At 44.9% G+C, this 22251-nt stretch overlaps 1 protein-coding gene across 1 annotated transcript in view; it reads right to left on the bottom strand.

Moving 5' to 3' along the window:
• Positions 1-22251, bottom strand: part of AMFR (autocrine motility factor receptor) — a 487879-nt gene that overhangs the window by 278293 nt on the left and 187335 nt on the right. Inside the window, exon 7 of the mRNA XM_069215844.1 lies at positions 9364-9497. Coding sequence (XP_069071945.1) covers positions 9364-9497 — 134 coding nt within the window. The remainder of the gene's footprint in view (positions 1-9363; positions 9498-22251) is intronic.

Genomic DNA, 22251 nt, shown 5'->3' with positions numbered 1-22251 from the left:
GACGTCCTCGTCGACGTGCAGAGACTAGTAAGAAGATTTCCGTCGAATGCTGGCGCCATGGGAGTATTCATTAGGTGAGGAATCCACAGGTAGTTGTATCCATCAGAATTGAACCCATATTGTTCCTTATATTAGAATTTCCCCCAGGCGTCAGACTGGATCCGGAGATTTGTCTTCGAGCGTCGGTCCTTGCGCGTCGGTAGGTGGCGTCGGTCGAATCCGCGAGCGTCATTGGCGTTGTAGTCACTGTGATGACGTCGGGAGAAGTGCATAGACGCCGCCTTCACACAGTGACGTCAGTTTCTTTTAACGACTTTACATACCAAAGCGCAGAGCCACTAAGAACACTGAGATTGGTGCACCAGAGCTAAGGACCTGAAGGGGGGATCCCCGTCCCTAGAAATCAGTTCGCAAGCGGGGAGGATGGGTGGATGGTAAGAAATCTGCAACTAGAATATGTCTCTACCAGATATTTCATTACCGAAGGTAAGTAACTTGTACATCTGATAGAGACTTCTAGTTGCAGATTCCTTACCTTAGAATTGATACCCAAGCAATGCCATCCTTGGAGGTGGGCTGCGAACCAAGGTCATACCAGGAAGTCCTGCAGGACCCAACGACCAAAGTAGCCGTCCCAAGAGACCTGACTGTCCTGGCAGTAGTGTTTAAAAAATGTGTGCAGGGACGCCCACGTAGCTGACTGGCAGATATCCAGGACAGGAACTCCGCGTGCTAACGCAGTGGAAGCAGCAGTTGCTCTGGTGGAATGAGCACGCAAGCCCTCAGGGGGTTGCTTCTTGGCCAAAGAGTAGCACATTTTGATGCAAATAAGCACCCATTGAGAGATGGTACGTTTTTGCAGCGCCTTCACTTTTTTTGCACCCACATACCTGACAAAGAGTTGATCGTCTACCGGCAAATCTTTAGTACAATTAAGATAGAACGCCAACGCTCTTTTTGTGTCCAGGCGGTGGAGTCTCTCCTCTTCATGAGAAGGATGTGGGGGTGCATAGAAAGTAGGCAGGGTGATGGACTGGCCTACATGAAAAGGCGTAACCACCTTTGGAAGGAAGGAAGGAAGGAAGCCTTAGTGCGCAACGCCACCTTGTAAGGGTGCAGAGACAAGTATGGAGGTTTAGACGAAAGGGGTTGAAGGTCACTCACCCTGCGAGCAGACGTGATGGCAACAAGAAAGACAGTTTTGAAGGTGAGGAGCCGTAAGGGACAATTCTGCACCGGCTCAAAGGGAGTACACATTAAATAAGTAAGGACAAGATTGAGGTCCCACTGAGGCACGATAATTGGAGTGGATGGAAATAAATGAGTGAGATCTTTTAGGAATCTACTCACAATAGGAGATTCAAAAAGTAAGGGCTGATCAGGTAACCTAAGGAAGGCCAAAATGGCAGCTAAATACCCTTTAAGGGTACCCAAAGCAGAGCCCTGCTGGGCCAAAGAACGAACCTCGGATAGAGGGGCAGAGAGGGGATCAACACATTTGTTAGTGCACCATGCCACAAATTTTTACCAACAACAGGTGTATACAGTTTTGGTGGAGGGACGGCTGGCTGCCAAGATAACATTGCAGACTTCGGGCGGAAGATCAAAGTCGTCTACTGGCACTGCTCAAACTCCACGCATGAAGGCGGAGTTTGGAGAGGTTCGGGTGAAGGATCGTCACCTGTTGCTGCAACAGAAGATCCGCCCGGAGAGGCAGTCTGAGTGGAGGATCAATGGACATGCTCAATAGCTCTGGATACCAGACTCTCCGTGCCCAGTCCAGAGCCACCAAGATGACTTGGGCCCGGTCGTTCCTGATCTTCTTGAGAACTCTGGGGAGAAGTGGTTTAGGCGGAAAGGAGGTCGGAGTTCCACTCTAGACGAAAAGCGTCTCCGAGAGAGTGCCACCTTGGAAACTCCAATGCGCAAAACAGCTGACATTGCCCGTTCTCTGCGGAGGCGAACAGATCTAACCAAGGCTCTCCCCACTGCAAAAAGAGACCTTGCGCCACCTCCGGATGGAGACGCCATTCGTGATCGGCTGTGCATCGACGGCTGAATTTATCTGCTCTGGCGTTAAGAACCCGCAAGGTGTTGAACCACCACGGTAATGCCCTGATGTTCCAGCCATGTCCAGAGGCATAGTGCCTCTTCAAAAAGGGTCCAGGACCCGACTCCGCCCTGTTTGTTGCAGTACTACATGGCAGTAGTATTGTCAGTTAACACCTGCACTACTTTCCCTTTGAGAGAGGTAAGAAATGCTTTTAACGCAAGCCTGATTGCCCGGCGCTCCAGAAGATTGATATGGATCCCACACTCCGCCAGAGACCAGAGGACTCTGATCTCCACCTCTCCCATGTGGCCGCCACAACCGAAAAGTGACGCATCTATCACTATAGATAAATCTGGCTGGGGAAGGGGAAGGGAAAGGGATCTGCCTTGGACCCAATGCGGATTCGAAAGCCACCACTGCAAGTCTTTTTCACAGTCCCCTCCGAGATCTGGACCATGTCACAGAGATTCCCCTGATGCTGTGCCCACTTGAACTTCAAGTCCCACTGCAAAGCCTGCATATGCCATCTGGCATGTGTTACTAGTAGGATGCAGGAAGTCATGAGGCCCAGCAGCCTCAGAGTCAGTCTCATCGAAACCCAAGACAGAGGCCGAAAAGATCAGAATCATAGCCTGAATGTCTTGGACACGCTTTTCAGGAGGATAAGCTCGAAACTGCACTGTGTCCAGAAAGCTCCAATGAAGGGCAGCGTCTGAGAGGGAGTCAGGTGTGAGTTCAGCACGTTTATAGTGAACCCCAGTGTATGCAGGAGGTTTGTCATAGTCTGAAGGTGGGAAATGACTTTCTGGAGGGAGTCCGCCTTCAACAGCCAGTCATCGAGGTAGGGGAAGGCTGATACCTATTGCCTGCGCAGATGAGCTGCAACCACCGCCATCACTTTCGTTAACACCCGAGGGGCGCTGATAAGACCGAAGGGGAGCATGGTAAACTGAAAGTGCTTGTGACCTACCACGGATCGTAGGTAACGTCTGTGGGCAGGCAGGATGGGGATGTGGAAATAAGCGTCCTGCAAGTCCAACATTACCAACCAGTCTCCTGGGTCCAAGGCAGACAGAACCTGAGCCAGGGTGAGCATTTTGAATTTCTCCTTCTTGAGGAAATAGTTTAGGTCCCGAAGGTCTAGGATAGGATGTAAGCCCTTGTCCTTTTTCGGCACCTGAAAGTAGGGGGAATAACAACCACAAGCTTCTTCGGGCACAGAGATCTTCTCTATAGCTCCCTTGGCCAAGAGAGCTGCGACTTCCTGGTGGAGAAGTTCCAAATGATCCTCTGGAAGGTGACTGAAGGATGGAGGCATGGCTGGTGGAGCAGATTAGAAAGGGAGGGAGTAGCCCTTTCGAACGATCTGCAAAATCCACCTGTCCATAGTGATGGATTCCCAGTGGGCCAGGTGATGACGAATCCTTCCACTAACTGGATGGGAATGAGGGGCCAGACTAGGAGGGTTTGGAGGCTGCAGCAAGTGCAGAGGTGGACTGGGCAGACCTCTGATTCCCTGTCCCACACCCACATGGGGTTCCATGTCCCTGGACACACAGAGGCTGGACAGCATGGGTGGCACAGTGGCTGGGCAGAAGACGCAACAGGGAGCTCACTTCAGTGGCCACGAAAGGGGCGGAAAGCGGACTGGGGGGGTCGAGGGGTAGAGGAAAGACCAAGGGACCGAGCCGTAGCCCAGGAATCCTTGAATCTCTCCAAAGAGACGGGAGCCATCAAAGGGAATGTCCATGAGGGACTGTTGGACATCCCCAGAAAAAACAGAAGTACGCAACCAGACGTGGCGTCTCAAGGCCACAGTCGTAGCAACAGAGAGTCGGTGGTGTCCTGCCCACAACAGATTGTGAACTTTGCTGCATCTCTCCCATCATTCACAGCTTGGGAGACGATAGCACAGGCCTCCTACGGTATCTGCGGCAGGACTTGCGCAACCGTATCCCACAAAGAGTGGGTATTGCGGCCCAAAAGGCATATGGGTGTTTACACACCGCAGAGCGAGACAGGAGGAAGAAAACAACTTCTTACCAAAGTGTTCCAGTCTTTTTGATTCCCTGTCCGGGGGTGCGGAAAGGAATGTGCCTGAAGAAGAGGAGGCCTGGATGACAAGACTCTCAGGGGTGGGGTATTGGGACAGGAATTTAGGGTTGTTCGGAGCGGGCCGATGGTGGCGTGCAACAGTCCTATTCACAGGAGCCCCTGTGTTGGGTTTGGACCAAGTACCCAAAAGGACATCGGCAAAGGGTTCATTGACTGGTAAACGGGGTTTGGATGTGGAAGCCCCTAGCCGAAGCACCTCCGTCAGGAGATTAGACCTGACCTCTAAAGTAGGAAGCTCAAGGCCAAGGACCTCAGCTGCCCTACTGATCACCATACCATAAGTTGCTCCCTCCACTGTAGCCATGGTAGGAGGAGACAGCATGCCAGCATCTGGAGAAGTACCCAGACCACTGGCGTCGCCCAGTTCCTGAGCCCAGTCCAAAGATGGGTCATCCTGGTATTCATTATGGTTCAGGGACTCCTTCAATCTTGCCCCAAATTCGTACCCATAGGAAAAAGGGTCTGAATCCGACCTGGGGCGAATAGGCCCGATCGAAGATAAAGGCAGGGTCAGCTGACGCCACTCTGACTCGTCGGGATAAGGATCGGATCGACATCGATAGTGAGCAGTACAGAAGTCAGGAGCATCGACAATCGACCCAGCCCTGGGAAAGGTCTCAATGGTGCAACTGGCGCCAGTGCAGATCCGCGAGCGGATCCGGTGGGGACCTCAGTGCCCGGAGCTGAAGCCGCCGGCGCGGAACCCGAAGGCCCCTAAACCGAACCCCTTGGGCCCGAAGGCACCGTATCGGGGTCGGTCTGCCCAAAGATGAGGCGCACGGCCTCACAGAATTCTTTAAGTTGGGCGGGGGTCGCTCCGGCAAACTCAGGGAAGCGCGGAGCAGACCCAGACACAGGCTCCGAGGATGGAGGCCTTGAGCGTTGACGCTCCTCCCTCGTTGCGTCAGCCGAGCGACGGGGTGAAGTCAGAGAGCGATGGGACCTCTTCAACGACTTCTTTTTCTACTTGCACCCAAAGATTTCAAAGACGACGGTGGTGATGGCTCCACGAACGGTCTTGAGACCTTCCTCTCGATCAAGACCGGGACTTATGCGGAGTCTAGCACCGGGTAAACATGAGTTTGAGGGACCGCTCCCTCAGGGCCTTCGGGTGCATGGCCCAGCACTCGGAGCACGACTTTGGGTCGTGGTCGCGCTCAAGACACCACAAACAAACCTGATGCGGATCCGTCACCGACATTGTGCAGTGACAGTCTTTGCACGGCTTGAAACCGGTCTTCGGAGACATCCTCAACGCACCAAATATCTCAGAAAAACTTAACAAAACGGTCAAAGTCGTTCAAAAAGAGACCAGGATAGCTCTTCTCCGAATCAGCGCGTGGCGCGGAAAGAAAAGAACTGACGTCACTGCACGAAGGCAGCGTTTATGTACTACGCCCGATGGCATCACTGCGACTATGATGCCAACTATGCCCGCGGAGTCGACCGACGTCACCTACCGACGAGCAAGGGTATTACTCGAAGAAAAATCTCCGGATCCAGTCTGACGCCTGGGGGAAATTTTAAGGTAAGGAATCTGCAACTAGAAGTCTCTATCAGAAAATAGATTTTCCAAACAACCCGATCCTGGTTCTAGTGGGACTTTCGTTCAATGTTAAGGCCGGGTCAGAGCACAGAAAAAACCTATACATAATAGCACTAGTAGCAAGGTCTATCATCTTACAGAATTGGGCCACTAAGATAACACCCACATATGGTCAATGGCACACTAAAATGCTAAGAGTAAAGAGCTTAGAACAAGTATATGCATTAAGGTCTGGCTCATACCAGAAATTCTCAGCGCTGTGGAAAGGTATAGAGTAAGGTATTGATTGTGTGGAAGGCTCCGATAATGGAATTTAACAATTGTGGGGTTCTGCTTTCATCATATATGCTTTATCCAAAACGTTTGATCCGAGTACCGGAGGGGAATGTACGGTGGGGTACAGGTCATCATGTAATTCTCAATTAAATGTTTCGATTAATGTTTTTTTGGGGGGGGGAGGAGGGGGGGGGAGAAAGGGTCAGGGGATGGTAATCCTTGATGGTTTTCCTTCTTTTAAGTGTATCTGGGCAAGTAAACTCTTCCAATAAAAAATAAATAAAAAAATATTACTGCATGGCCGCATGCCAGATTCCATGGACTCCATCCAGCACTGGTCTCTAAATCAACAAAAAACTTAAAATCTTGCAGCATGTAGGCTTGGATCCATAAGAGCATGACTGATCACTGAAGGCTAAGCTTGAGCAATCTGGAGGAGATCCACGGCCAGAAGACGAGCAAAACTAGCTGTGCTACTGGAGGTAGCTAGAATGGTGCCTCAAGAGAAGCTTTATTACCAACACTGGGTCACAAATAAATGCACCAGGCTTGCAGGGGCCTGGACTGGGTTGACTTGATGAAACTCTGAGTACATAGGAAGGAGTATGAGATGAGAACTGTACCGAGGCTTGAACTTGGTGCAGAGAGGTGTAAGATAAATGACGCTGTCATATATTAAATGAGTTTGACATATCATGCACAAAGTCACTTTTCATGAGGGGGCAGCAGCCAGGGCAGAGTCATAATCCTGAGGAAACGCACCTTTTTGGTAACTTTATTGCATCTGCTGTTAAACCGTTTATCTCTCACATCATTAAAATAACCATTGATCAATTGCCTTATGTAGTATAGTCATTACAAATTAAACACATTTAAGAGTGGGTGAATGTAGGCAGAATCATCATCCTAAATTCTGTAATAGCATTGGACAACATTAAATCATGCTATGCCATACAGTGGATGCACTGACTAAATACTCGGGGATTTCTCACGAGTGGCCAGAAGAATTTCCTTCTGGCTCATCTCTACCATTAAGTGTTTTCACTCTAGCTAATCCCATTTTTCAATGCAAAACGGCAAGAGGTTGAGTAGGTGGTTATGAAGTACAGTCTAAGCATCTAGTGGGGGGATGGGGAGGATATAACAGATCATTTGTGAGTTGAGCCCTTGTCCTTTCACTTTTACTATTAACCATCGGGGTCAGCTGCATCTAAATGAGTGATTCCTTTGTTAAGCTGTATTGTAGTCATGGGGATAGATCGCCAGACTGTGACTTTGTCCTACACATCCTTCAATGCAGCTAATGCTTTACACCTCCACTGGTTCTGAGACACTGTTTCGGGCTCAATAGAGCAGTGCCACCTTCATCAAGAACTGGACCAGAAGGAAGAGTGACTGAGTCATGTATATCTGACACAACATGAATCCAGATTTAAAAAATGCAATTTTTTTTCCTGAGAGGTGAGTCTTTTTGTGCTTCCTGCGGTTTGACAAATGAACACTAGGGAGCAGAAGGCAAGGTCTTTCACAAACTGACCTAGTGGTGTCCTAACTCTCAATTACCACCTGCACATTATGGGAGCCTCAGGAGATTAATCTACCATCAAAGACTGGTACTGAAATAGTGAGTGCTGATGGGAACATCTTGGATTTACTGCCGAGGACAAGTCCCTTGAGTAAATTCAGATTGGATCCCCTGCCCTGTACTGAATGACTGAGACTTGCTCAACTTCTGGATGCAACAAGCCTGCGCAGAAAGATATACTGGCTCAGATCTACAGTGCCACTCTGACTTCGGATTCCCATGTCCTCATGAGAAGCTGAACTATACTTTAAAGTTAAATATATAGTTGCCGGAGCAAAATAAGGCCTAAAGGCCAATTGGATCTCACAGATAGAGTCATATGGACCATGATCGGCAACCCTGTGCTCACCTCTGTATGAATGGTCTTCAAACAACAGTTGCTGAGTTTAGGTGGAAAGACTGATAAGAAAGGTAGGTGACACTATAAACATAGATTGAAGAATATATCCAAGCTGAAGGAAGATGATAAAAGGAACAGAAAGAAATATCAAAACTGAGAAAATGCTTTTGATACATTCTGTCAGTAAGAAAAAAACAGGTATTTGTGAGTGTGCACATAACACGCAAGGATGTGGAGAACATACAGATGCACACATACAAGGAGGGATCCGGCACGCAAAAATTCTGAATTTAACCACTTTGGAAAAAGTTTCCAGTTTTGTCCCTATCTGACATGGTACCTAAAAACTTACAAACGGAAAATAGTCAAGACTTGACAGCAAAGATGTAATTTTCCAGTACAAAAAGACGATTAGTTTTGCCCAAGTCTTTTTTGAGAAACTTGCCCTCAGGTGAACAGAGTCAGTTTCTGACGTTCTACACCCTAGGATCTTAACTTCAGAAAGAACACAGTTTTCTTAAAGTAGAGCACACTACCCTTCAAATGAATTTCCAAAATCCACTTCTGACTATTAAAGTTTATTCAGACATCCTCAATCACAAATGTTGCCTCAAAGCTATTCAAACACCCAAGTTTTCTCTATCAATATCTGTAGTTTAAGAACCCACAAGGCAGTCCCTATGCTCAGATATCTGTAGCAGAGAGAGAAATGTGCCTAGCTGACCACTGCCAAGTACTAATCCCCTCTCTAATCCATCACAACTTGCCACATGCTTGAATTCGGGCATGACACAACCAACGGTGCAGGTACTCTGTTTTAGGCAACTCTCTAGGATTTGCAAACTTGATATACAACAATGCTAGTATCTTATATAACTATTTTGACAACACACGCCTTTAGTGCTGTCTATGATTAGTAGTAAGAGTGTTTGCTCTGTGGTGGTTCAACCCCCTAAGAAGGAAAATCATAGAAAGTGGTTCTAAGGCTCTTGGGAGCATTTTAGCCTGCACGGTCTCTTGAACTTTTAATTTGAGGATTATGCTGAATTTGGTGAGTAGTGGAGGCTGAAAAAAAGACACTGATTACATTCCAAATCATCATTCTCATGTCCCGTTCAAACCCATCACTGCACAAATAGCATTGCTTACTTTCTACATTATGCAGAAGATTTACACATTAATAGTCATTCACTCTTTTGCCGAGTTAAGATTGAACTGTTGTTTGCAAGACAGAAGAAAATACATTTGCAAAGCAGTTCTCAGCACAAGCATTTTAAGGTGAACAATTAAATCATGTCATTAAATTGGAAGTGAAAAGCAAATAAATGAATCAATACCAAGGGTAGACAACAACGAGCTGAACAGCAGCCTTCACATATTATGTAATAAACAATTAGAGGTATTTCAGATGAAAGAAGAAATTACCAACATCTCTGTAAAGTACTCACCTGGCTTCCATGTTTCCAACGACACGCAAATAGTTCTTATGACGACGTATTCTACGCTGGACCTCATGGAAAAGGTAGCGAAGTTGCATGAAAATAACTAAGCTGGCCATGGACAACCAAATATTACCGAACAACTGAATGAAAAGAATAAAAAAAAAGTATATCACAAAATCGTAAATTTTTAGAGATGATTATCATAACAAACTGTCTATCTGCTATGGATTTCTAAGAAGTCAGGGTGAGCAGCAGTAAGACAACACCTAATCTAGCTAAAACGCATAATGAACAACATTCAATAAATCACTCTTAAAACTCAAGAGTGTCTAATGTTTAAGAAATTTCATAATTATAGAATGCAGGTGTTTGCAAAACAGGTTTTTCACAATATCTCCTTGCTGCACATTAGTAGGAACTGAAAAGCAGTTGTTGAAAAGAAAACGGGAAAGTAACCTGCATAACCAATACCTAACATTTAGTCTCTCCGTCTGTTAAGGATAAAAATAAGAAATTACTTGCTTCCAACAACAATCGACTGAATGTTGTGGTCTATATGGGCAACCACTTAAACTATACAGCAGTGGTTCTCAACCTTTTGACTTCTGTGGACTCAACACTTTGTCATAATTGGAACCCGGGGATCCCCACTGAATAATTATTGGAATCCGGTGACACCCAACTAAGTCATTACAGGAAGTCAGAGACCCAGGTCTGATCATTGTTGATGATTTGAACCGCAAGACAATACACAAAAAATAAAAAAATAGGCATTCCATCAAACACATACACAAATGCTGACACATTTTATTTAATTTGCAAACAAATAACATTAAAAAACAAATCTACATTTTAATAGGAAGGTTGGAGCTTTTCTAAATTCAATTGAAGCCATACATTGTCCATACTATACTCTGGTTGATGCATCTGCACTGCTCCAACGAATCAATTTAAGGATACTAATTTAATTTTTAGCCTCCAATTTCAATTTCCTTGACATTTACAATACATTTTAAAATGCTCAATTTTACATTTAGCCACTTTATTTATATACACCTTATTCGTTAATATTAGTTCATTTTCTAAGCAGTCACGGACCCCCTGAGGAGGCTTCGCGGACTCCCAGGGGTCCCCAGACCACAGGTTGGGAACCACTGCTATACATAATGCGTTCTAAAGTAAAAGGTCAGTAAAACCTTTAACAATCGTATTATGGACTTTACTGTGGCTCATTATATAATTGGCTAATCAGACACACCCAGTATATTGTTACAGTTTATAACATCCCCAATCCTGCTCTAGTCTTCTCCAAGCCTTTTTATTGGTTTTCTCTCAGCCGTGACTCATAATAGTAAAAAGGGTAAAAGGACAGCTCAAAGTTGTTATGAAAGGTAGAGAGGGTAGAGTGGGATCCTATATACACCCCTCAACCCAGGAATCCAAATTTCAAACTAAAGTAACCAGCTCACCCTTAGGTTTATAGACGTTAAATTCACTCCAGCGTGTGTGGTGGGTAGCTTGAGTGATCCGCATGCAAAAAAAATAATGCAGGCTGGAAGCAACATTGTGTGAGATACTACGAAAACATTAAAAATTTCGACAAAATTAAGATGTGTTTATGGAAAGCAGCAAATTACTAGGTCTGCATTACTTGACCTCAATATTAAATAGAAACAAATTTAATGGACTGTTTGGTTTAAAAGGTTATTTAAAATGATGACAGGGTTTTTGAAAAACAGAAATACTGAAATACAACAGCAAAGCTCTTTAAAATTAAAGCCTTTTCTGGTTCATCATCTTAGCTTTATTAAAGTATTAAAAACAAAAATCATGACAGAAGTAAAAATATACAAATATTAAATACATAAAATATATAGAAACATCCAAAGAGGAGCGTGACCATTAGGTCATACTAGCATACGAAAAGAAAAAATTAGCACTCAAAGGGTTGAAAAAACTTTTTTTCCTTCGATAATGTGTTGATTTTAAGAAGGGGCAGATGCTGGAGCACACAAGATGCTGGGGAAACTGCAGAGCGTATTGCATGTAACAAAGCCCGATCTCAATATTGGAAAAATTATCTTTCTGCGTATGTGGCATAAAATTTACAGAAGAAAGTAAAACGCAATACCTTTTCTTGTTAGAAGTCCTGACGTCTAGCAAAGATGAGCACTTGCAAAGCAAATAGTTTTCACCTAGAAGACCTATTAGCTTTTCTAATGTTTTTTAGTTATGCTGGACAGCATTGCAGCTTCTGTGCAACATGGTTAAAACAAAAAAAAACACTAGCTTGTAAACCGCTAAAAGCACTGGACTACGACAGGGCGGAGTATGGACTACTCAACATCAGACAAAAATACTACATGAACAGGAATAAAATTAGGTGCCTTCTGGAGTGTAAGCCTCGGGCCAAGTAGCAACGAGATAGGGTCTCGCACATAGTCACATCTTACGACACAGAAGCCCTGACAGACCAGGATATACCTTGCGCCTTTGGGGCATTCTATCACGGGTTGTACACAGCAGACGAGGTGGATTAGGACGAGCTGGAGCATTGAGTGTCCATCTCTGGACTGGTTCTCCTCCACACCCGGGGAGGTGGAGGCCCTGGAGGCAGGCATCTGGAGTGAGGATCTCATCTCTGATACAGCCAAATTACAGGCTCAGGTCCCGAGAGTGACTGCTTCACCCCCTCATTCAATAAAACCTTTTGCCCTATCCTGGCACTGCTTCTCACGTCTGTCCAACTCCCTTAGCAACTCTGGAGCTCCCACACCCACCATGTCCAAGGCGTCATAACAGTCCTCACGAAACAGGGTAAGGATCCCAGCTTATGCGCCCCATCTACCCAAATCTTTCTCCTTAATGTAGATGAAAACATTTTCACCAGCATACTGGCCAGTTGCCTTAAGCAATGCATGCAGGGGCTGGTGGACCCTGATCAAACCAGGTTTATCCCAGAAAGTGGCTGTACTGACAACACAAAGTGGATAATCCATCTAGTGGACAAGGTCTCACATGCTCACAATCTGGCTCTTCTCTCTTGTGATGAAGAGAAGGCCTTTGACCAAGTCCACTGGAGGTTCCTGCAGGCGGTTCTGTTAGGGAAGGGAACTAAACTACTAATGGGGTGGTTTACAGGAGGTCTGGCGCTCACCTTATACTACAAATCTCAAAATTTACATAAATCCCTTTTTATATCAAATTGACGGTGCTATTCCAAGGTACCTCCCCAAAAAGACCTTGTAACATTGACAATCCTAACATTGTTCCCCTGATTGTTAATATACCAAGCACTTGTCTTCAATATGAAAATCAAAATCACAAATGAGTCCCAAATTGAATCTAGATATTCTTCTTTATTGCTTCTTCTCCGTTCAACTCCAGCCAAGCCAACACGTGTTTCATCTGGGTTATATCTCCCCTCGACTTCCTCAGGGCTTCCTATGGCTGTCAATACATTATATATATTTTACAGTCTACTCGTCAAAATATATCTATATGTGCCAACCATAAAACTAGTGCATTATACTTTCTATATTATTGGTCAGTTGGTGTGAGCCAATCTACTTTCATATGTATTTTAACTTTAATCCATAAACTTAACTTAAAATTTTAGATACCACACCTAAAGCAGTGAATCCACGACCCATCTACCAGAGTTCACATGAATTGCATACTCTCTTGCCCATTTAACATTACAAAGGGCACCAGACAGGGCTGACTATGTCCCTTTTTACGCTACATATGGAGCCTGTGGCTGAGCACGTTCGGCAGAGAAGGGAAACATTGGGTGTCACTTTAGGTAACAAGAGCAAAGGATCACGCTCTATGCTGGTGATGTCCTTTTGACCCTCTCAGATCCGCACTGGTCTCTCCTGGCCCTGATGAATGAGGCAGAGACGTTCAGGAGGGTATCAGGATTTAAGATTATTTTTCAAAAGTCTCACATCCTGAACCTCACAATCCCGCTGGCGGACAAAGCAGCATCAGATGCTACCTTTGAGGTGGGCATCCCATTGGATACACTACTGACACTTAGGATCTGCTTGGCCCTGGAACAAACAGCACAGTATAACTATAAAGGTCTCGCCGAGGTAGTGCAGATGGACCTTCGCAGATGGGTGGCCTGTCTTGGGTGGGCCGGAATGTGGCCCTTAGATTGACCCTCCTCCCTAGGATCCTATGTGTCAGGCAAACCCTCCCACTGCAGCATCTCCTCAGGAAACTGCAACAGTAGAGGGAGTCTTTTGTATTTTGGGGGGATGGGGAGGCTTATAGCACAGATTCAAGCATACCTTTTGAACTCTAACAGAGGCCTTGGCCTTTCAAATTCAGCTAAGTATTATTTGGCAGCTCAACTGCGACCGATGGTGGAATGTAACTGGCCGGCATCAGAGAAACACTGGTGCGTCATGGACCAGACGTCAGCCAGCATACATTTATGGAAGGTGCCCTGGTTAGCCACACACCAATCGGGCTTGGAGTGTGCACTCCTCCCCGGTCATCAGGCCTATGATGCAGGCATGGGACAGGACAGCTAAACCTAGAGGATTATCTATCTATCCCTCCCCACTTACACTCATCATTGGTAACCCAGGCTTCCCACCGCGCAAAAGGGTAATGACTTTCTTTACTGGCAAAAAGCCAGCTGCAAACAGATCAGAGACTGCTGCGACCACCAGGGCTTCACGGAGTTCCAACAACTCTAATAAAATTCCAACTTGCTAGAGTCCGAGTGGTGGTGGTACCTGTACATCCGCCACTGGGGCTTGCAGCCGTACAGGCATCAGCAGGCAGACCTCCTTTAAGAAATGTCTCTTTCTCACGAGTAACTATAAGGGTCTGCTTTCAGCCATCTACCAGATCCTGAACTGTGCCCAGTGGCCTGTTAAGTTGCCCATCCAGTGGGGGTGGGAAGCAGAGCTAGAACCCACCCTTTAGGATGAGGGGTGGTAGGATATATACAAGGCTAAGACCTCGGCATCCAGCGCTTCAGGTACGGAATCAACACTGAAACTCATCCAATATTGGTAACTATACCCCTGCTCGTCTTGTGCAGTGGCAGATCTCGACATCAGGCCTGTGCTGGTGGGGCTGTGGTGATCCAGGCACAACTCTTATGGCAATGCCCAAAGCTTAACCAATACTGGGACTCAGTGCTGCAGGTTATCGATGAGATGTTCAATTTCCAACCTACATTTTACTTGGCCTCCATAATTACAGGTGTATCCCATGAAGTCGCACAGGGGTAGGCCAATCACACTGGCACTGTGTGCAGCAAAATTCTAACAGCATGGTGGGGCTTGAGCATATTGATTGGTTTCACAGGCTGTGGGACTTACTGGGCATGGAACACATGACTGCTATCTCTCAAAGGAGTTTAAAGAGCTTACCTGCCAAGCGTACTTACGAGATATCTCTATATCTATATATATATATATCTATATCTATCTATCTATATATATATATATATATATATATAAAAAAAAAACATAAAATTCCCATGCATTTTCCACTGACTTCCCTAAACACGGGTACAGCAAAAACTCCTGTACAGAATCACACCAAATTCGGCAGGAGGCTAGACCTTGGTCCACAGACTGAGCTTTTTGCAACTTGGTGTTAATCTGTTCAGTAGTTTTTGAAAAACATTAAGGGTAAAAAAATAATTCTATATTTGGAAGGTTGGGCTAGTGAGAGTCCCGTGGGAATGCAGACTTAAATATGAAGCCCTGTGATTGGTCAAGAGGCTTATTTTTCCTGTAAGTTTTTATGATCTCTAGTGACTCTCATAAGAGTGCGCGATCTAGCCTGCTGTAAGAATGTTAGAAATTAAAAGGAGGCCATTACTGTTTAATTGTGAAAAATTCGATGTGCTGTGGAAATTAAATGAAACATATATATTGCCTACTGGCAGACACCAGTAGGTATAGTTCGGACCTAGATTCCATAGAAAAATAATTTTTTGGCTTGCCTTCATCTTTGGTACTGTTTGACGAATCTTCACTAAATTCTCCTCTTGGTCTTGTGCGTGGTAAGTTTTGACAAAATCTGGCAAGCATGGGGCAAGAAAAAGGGAGGTCCAAAAATGTGTGTTTCCCATATGAATTACCATGCTCTTTGGACACGACTGCAGCTGGACTGCGGGACGGAATTACACCAAATTTGGCAAAAAGGCAGCTTTTGGTCCGCAAATCACGTTTCTTTTTTTTATTTGGTGTAATTCCGTTCAGTAGTTAGGGATATTAAAGGGAAAATAAATGTATATATCTAGGGCCATGGATCCAGGGAGATCTCCTGCTGAGATCTGAGTGGCTGACAACACTTCAAACAATAAGTGTTGGCAGTCATTTTGGGATTTAGCTTCAGCCAAGTCCCAATAAAAAAGTGTCTTTTTTTTTTTTAAAGAAAGAAATGGGGGTAGGGTACGTATACCCTACTAACCCCACAGCCTTGGTGCAGGGGGTTAAAAGCATTTTTCTTAAATCATGGAGCAATCAGCGGGTTTCACCGTGATATATATATATATATATATATATATTTATTTTTTTTCTTGAAAAATTAAATCCCGGGGACCACCACCTCCCCAGGGTGTAAACGGTTTTATGATTATTTATTTATTTTATTTTTTGGGGAGGGGGCATCCCCAGGGACCACCACCTCCCAAAAGCAACAACAAAGTGTGTGTGGGAGGCCGGGCGGATCTCCAATAACCCCTCCCATCTCCCCCCCACCTTCCCGGGACAGCTATGGTAGCTCCCACCATGCAAAAGCAACCAGTCTGCTTCTACGCCTGCTTGCTGAAAGTGGAGATTTCATCTCTTCCCCTGCCTGCAGTCATATGGGCAGGGAAAGAGATTAAATTATTGCTCCTGCATGCAGGGGGGGGGGGAGAGGAGAGAGAGGGGAGAGAGAGAGAGAGAGATTGATTGTTATTGCAATGGTCTCTCCATACAATGACTTCAAAGCATCACCCTAGCAAAGTGTTTGGTTAGAATATCATAGATATGTTTTGACGCAGAGCATAACAGAGGCTCTACTGATCCACTGGTAAAGCTCTTAGACTGTCACTCAGTAGGATGAAAGTTCAAATCCTGGTGTCTCACGGTAGTGTGTCTATTTGCTATGGTTTGGACTGTTAAAAATTCCTAGTGATGGAACATTTACATCTTTTTCCCAATCATAATCTTTCAGTTGAATGTCAGTTATGCCTGGGCAGTGCAGAGCAAGGAGTCACCTGTGGCCTAGTAGTTTACGGCATCCATGGTACGGGGTTTGGTAGTTATAGGGGGGTTGGCCCCAGGGCCTGACCGCAGGCAACTTCTGCCGCAAGAGGCTGTGCGTGGCGGTGGTTGGATGAACGCCTAGTAATTAAAATTACTTTACTCTTAAAAAACCATCAAAGTCACTGAAAAAAAACAAAGGTTACAGGTACGCTATAGTTAGGAAATAGAAATGTAAGCAAAAAAACTGAAATTCACTTTAAAAAAAAACAAAAGTTACAGGGACGTTATAGTTAGGCTCACATTTTAAACATACCATAGAAATTCAGCTGTTATAGTTCGAATTATTTCAAGTACCTACAGCTAGTCAACTAAAGGTAACTATAACTCGTGCCCTCATCATGCACCGCTAATTACCCCACATATTTCAACACTCATGACATCTCAGTAACATCATTAATAATATCAATGTAATATTTGCAGTAAAACTATTGAAGAGAAAACTGCATTGCGGTGGGGTGAGTTATAGTTACATAAGGGCATGAGTTATAGTTACTTGAAATAACTATAATAGCTGAATTTCTGTGCTTTTGTACGTTTACAATGTGAGCCTAACATCCCTGTAGCCTTTGGTTTTTTAAGTGAGTTTCTATGTTTGTTTTTATTTCCTAACTGTAACATCCCTGAAGCCTTTAGATTTTTCCAGTGAATTAAAATAGATTTTTCCAGAAAAGATTATCTCGCCAGAATAAACAATTATAGAACGATACTGGCATTTCCGGTAGGAAAAATATCTTTAATTTGTTTGTAAGCAAAGCATGTATACGCATTACCCTTCACTTGGATGGTAATGTATTCTGCAACATTTCTTTCTGTGATAAGTCTTTTTATTCCACTATGTTGCATTTGAAACATAATCGAGGTTCTCAATAAGTCACAGAATTAAATTCTTAATTTTATGAACTGAAGACCAGCTGTAAGATGTCAGTGGTCACAAAAAGCATTTGTAAATTGTGTGCCTACTTTCTGCGAAGCAACCTATGCACAAATAGGTCAGTTTACAAAGTAAGGGATCACAAGTGTCATGGAACAACCTACCTAATTAACTGTATTACAAAATACAAGAAAGAAGCATAGTTTCTTAAAAGAATCGGAGCTGCAAAAACCTTTGGTCCTGATGAATGTCCCTACACGGCTTGAATGGTAATTTTAGAGAAGACACATGATGACTCATTGATATAGTCAGGGATGAGTTCTCTTCCCTGCTTCATTTCACTTTTATTAATACTGTCCCTGGCAGACAACATATAGATGGAGGGTGTGACCTTACGGCAGTTTTATTCTTCATCACTCTGCACTCTTTGCACTCTGCTTAGCTCACCCACACCTGAAACCCTCATACGGCAGTTTGGACATCCAAGAGTTCCTCCTACTCTTCAGTAGATGTAGCCCACACCACAACAAGTTGTGGTGTGAATAGGAACCCTATGATGAAGCAGGGTGAGTGAGAGTTCTTGTCCTAAAGATTTATTTTCTTTTTGTCAGAAATCCTGACTTGCAGTAAAGTGTCTTTACATTTAACCCAGTTTCTAGTTGCCAAGATTAGGGTACATAGCTTTTTGAAACATAATTCTTGCCTTATATTTCTAGGGGGTGAAGAGTCGGCTGATGGTCTCAGGAATCATGACACAAGTATAGAGACCATACAACTGATATACCACAGGTGAAATCCCAATCCAGACAACAGACTATAAAATGCAATTAAGTCACATTTGGGAACAAATCTAAATATCGGAGCACAAACATTATTTGAACAAGGGTGTCCTATCAAAACATAACCACAAGGTTTGAAGAAAGAATAGCAAATGAGAAACCAACCCAAAACTATATTTCCATCATTTTAAACAAGTCAAAGTCGAACAAACTGAAGCAGAGATCTTTACGCTCATCATTCTGAAAAGATGGGTACAACAAACAAAATTCTCCCAATACAACAGGTTAAGATAGTCAGAAGTGAAAAGTTTTCAAGGGTCAACACACAAGATGAAAAACATACCTACATACACCAAAGGTAAGTATCTTGTTCATCTGATACAGACCTTTAGTTGCAGATTCCTTAACTTGGAATAGATATCCAGGCAATATCACCCCGGAGGAGGGTCTGCGAACCAATATCATACTAGGAAGTCCTGCAGGACAGAACAGGCAAAGTATGTGTACCTTCGTACCAGACTGTCCAGACAGTAGTGTTTGGTAAACGTGTGCAAGGACGCCCAACGTTGCTGTCTGGCAGATGTGCAGAGCTGACACTCCTCATACTAACGCAGTGGTTGCAGCTGTTGCTCTAGTAGAGTGAGCGCGCAAGCCCTCTGGGGGTTGCTTTTTAGCCAATGCATAGCACATTTTAATGCAGAGAACCACCCATCTAGAGAGTTCTTTTCTGCACAGTCTGACCTTTCTTCACACCCACATAACCCACAAAGAGTTGATTATCCACCCAGAACTATTTGGTACGATAAAGATAGAACACAAATGCTCTTTTTGGGTCCAGACGGTGGTGTGTCTCCTCTTTCTTGGAAGGATGTGGGGGTGGGTAAAAAGTAGGCAAGGTGATGGACTGGCCTACCTAAAAGGATGTGACCACCTTAGGTAGAAAGGAAGCCCTGTTACAAAGCACCACCTTATGGGGGGGGAACTAGAGATGAAAGGTGGCTTTGAAGAAAGATCCTGCAGCTCACTCACGCTGCGAGCAAAGGTGATAGCTACAAGGAAGACTGTTTTCAGACTAAGCAGGCGAAGTGGGCAGTTGTGATGTGGCTCAAAAGGGGCACACATCAGAACAGTAAGAACTAGGTTTAAATCCCATTGAGGCATTATGAACAGGGAAGGAGGAAAGAGATGGCCAAGACCCTTAAGAAATCATCAAACAATGGGGGGATTAAACAATGAGGTTGGTCAGGAAAGCTGAGATGGCAAACATGCCCAGAGCAGAGCCCTGCTGGGCCAGAGAAAGAACACTCAAAACAACCTTAAAAAGAGGGGCAGAGAGGGGGGTCAACAGACTTGTCTTGACACCATACCACAAATTTGTTCCACCGACAGGCATATACCATTTTGGTGGAGGCACGCCTGGTTGCCAAGATAACAATCCAGACTTTGGGCGAAGGTCAAAAGCTGTCAACCTCCACCACTTAATCTCCAAGCAAGAAGGCGGGACTGGACAGGTTCAGGTGGAGAATCATCCTCTGTTAGTGCAACAGAAGATCATTCCGAAGGAGCAGTCGCATCGGAGGATCAATGACCATTCTGAAGAGCTTGGGATACCATACTCTTCGTGCCAAGCCTGGAGACACAAGAATGACTTGGGACTGGTCGTTCTTGATCTTCTTGAGGACTCTGGGTAGAAGTGATATTGGTGGAAAGGTGTAAGGGGGCCTGAGTTGCTCTCCAGACAAAAAGCTTTGCCGAGCGAGTACCGCCTTGAAAATACCAACACGCAAAACAGATAACTTTGCATGTTCGCTACGGAGGCAAACAGATCCAACCAAGGCTCTCCCCACTACTGAAAGAGACCTTGCACCACGTCCAGATGGCGACGACATTCGTGATCGACCAGGACCTGGCGGTAGATTCGTCCACTTTGGCGTTCAGAGAACCCGCCAGATGTTGAACCATTAGGGATACACGCTGATGTTCCAGCTATATCCAAAGGCATACAGCCTCCCAAAAGAGGGTCCACGACCCCAACCCGCCCTGCTTGATGCAGTACCACATGGTGGTGGTGTTGTCCGTGAACACCTGCACTACCTTCCCTTTTAGACAGAGGGAAGGAATGCTTTCAATTCTAGCCTAAGCACCCTGAGCTCCAAAAGATTAATATGGAGCTCAGACTCCTCCGATCTCCGCCTCTCCCATGTGGCCTCCCCAACCCAGGAGTGATGCATCTGTCACTTCTGTCAGATCTGGTTGGGGAAGGGAGAGGGATCTGCCTCTGACCCAAACGCGGTTCAAAAGCCACCACTGCAGAACATGCGCAGTCCCCTCAGAGATTTGGACCATGTCATAGAGATTTCTCTGATTCTGCTCCCCTGGAACTTCAGGTCCCAAATGCAGAGCCCAGATATGCCATCTGGCATGTGTTATCAGCAGAATGCAGAAGGCCATGAGGCACAGCAGCCACCAAGTCAGTCTGACTGAAATCCAGGACAGAGGCTGAAACATCAGTATCATAGTCTGAATATCCTAGACTCACCACTGGGAGGATAGGCCCGAAACAGCACTGTGTCCAGAGCAGGTCTGATGAAAGGGAGCATCTGAGAGGAAGTCAGGTGTGCACGTTTATAGTGAACCAGGGCGAATGCAGGAGGTTCGTTGTAATCTGAAGGTGCGAGACGACAGCCTGGGGCGAGCCCCCCTTTCAACAGGCAGTTGTCCAGGTAGGGGAAGACTGAAACCCCTAACCTGCTGTAATGCTATCTGTATTTAACCACTGGCTCCATTTTGACCACCGACTCCATTTTGTGCTTAGCTTCAAACGCCTTTACATTTGTGGCGCAGGTATTTTTCCGTGCACAGCTTGTTAACGTGTTTTTGCTCTTTCTCTCCAAGGACGGGAACATAACATGGGGTTGTAGTAGAGACAAGGATGTAACAGGCTGAGAATGGTTATGGCAGAGCAGGGTACAGCTCGGTCTTGGAAGTACACCTTGGGATCTGGCCAGTCTGTAGCGTGTTCTTTCAACACTGACCTAGTACGACCAACGTTTGAACAGCAACTTACTCGAGGGGAGGGAGGGTTCTAGAACCTTCCTCTTAAGTTTGTTTTAAGTATCTAAGGTGGGGAAACTTGACAACTGGGAGAAGAAGGAACCCATCTGGGAATGGACGCATTGCCCAGAAAATAAACCCCATTGTGGTTTGTTGCCCTCTTGTTTCAGTTGTCCAGGGGTCCACAACCTGAAGTTGGCAGACAAGGGATGATGTCAGAGTCAAGCCCCATGGTGATGCATTTTTTATTCTTATTTTTAGCTCTGCAATGTGGATGCATAAATACGTAGTGTATATATATATATATATATATATATATATATATATATATATTCATTCATTGTTAAAGTATTATATTTTCTTTCTTTCTCTGATCATCATCCTGCTGCAGTGATTATTTTGAGAATTGCACGTTGCTGCATTAGAAATAAAAGCTCACATTATTCTTTTTTTTTATGAAACGTGTAAAGTGCCTTAATAAATTTATTACTCAGACTGAGTTCTGCATTCTTTGCATTCCTTTCATTTTGTTTCCTCTCATTCTGAAGCACAGCAGAACAAATTGGTGTAGTCCGCCAGTACAGGGGGTGGAGGGGGTGAAAAGTGTAAGATTTAAAACTGAAAAATGTTTAGCAAGAAGTCAAAAGCAGCTTCACAGGCAGTTTTTCACAGGTTGCACATGAGTTTCCCGGATGGGAGAAAGAACCTGATGATGTTCTGGCGAACAAATGGAGTTTGGGTTCTGGTTTGTGGAAGGGCTGCGAAAGATGTCTTAGTGATGCTGAACCAAAAATTGTTTTAATTCGTTTACAGAAAGTACCTCTTGAACTGGGATGCGATTTCTCCATTTTAGGTCGAAGAGGCTGGATTTTCCTATCTGCTTATAGAAAAATGCAGCAAA

Source organism: Pleurodeles waltl, chromosome 12 (genome assembly GCF_031143425.1).
Source record: "Pleurodeles waltl isolate 20211129_DDA chromosome 12, aPleWal1.hap1.20221129, whole genome shotgun sequence".
Taxonomy (NCBI): Eukaryota; Metazoa; Chordata; class Amphibia; order Caudata; family Salamandridae; genus Pleurodeles; species Pleurodeles waltl.
Note: the sequence above shows the minus strand (reverse complement) of the source record. Positions and strands in the feature narration are given on the sequence as shown.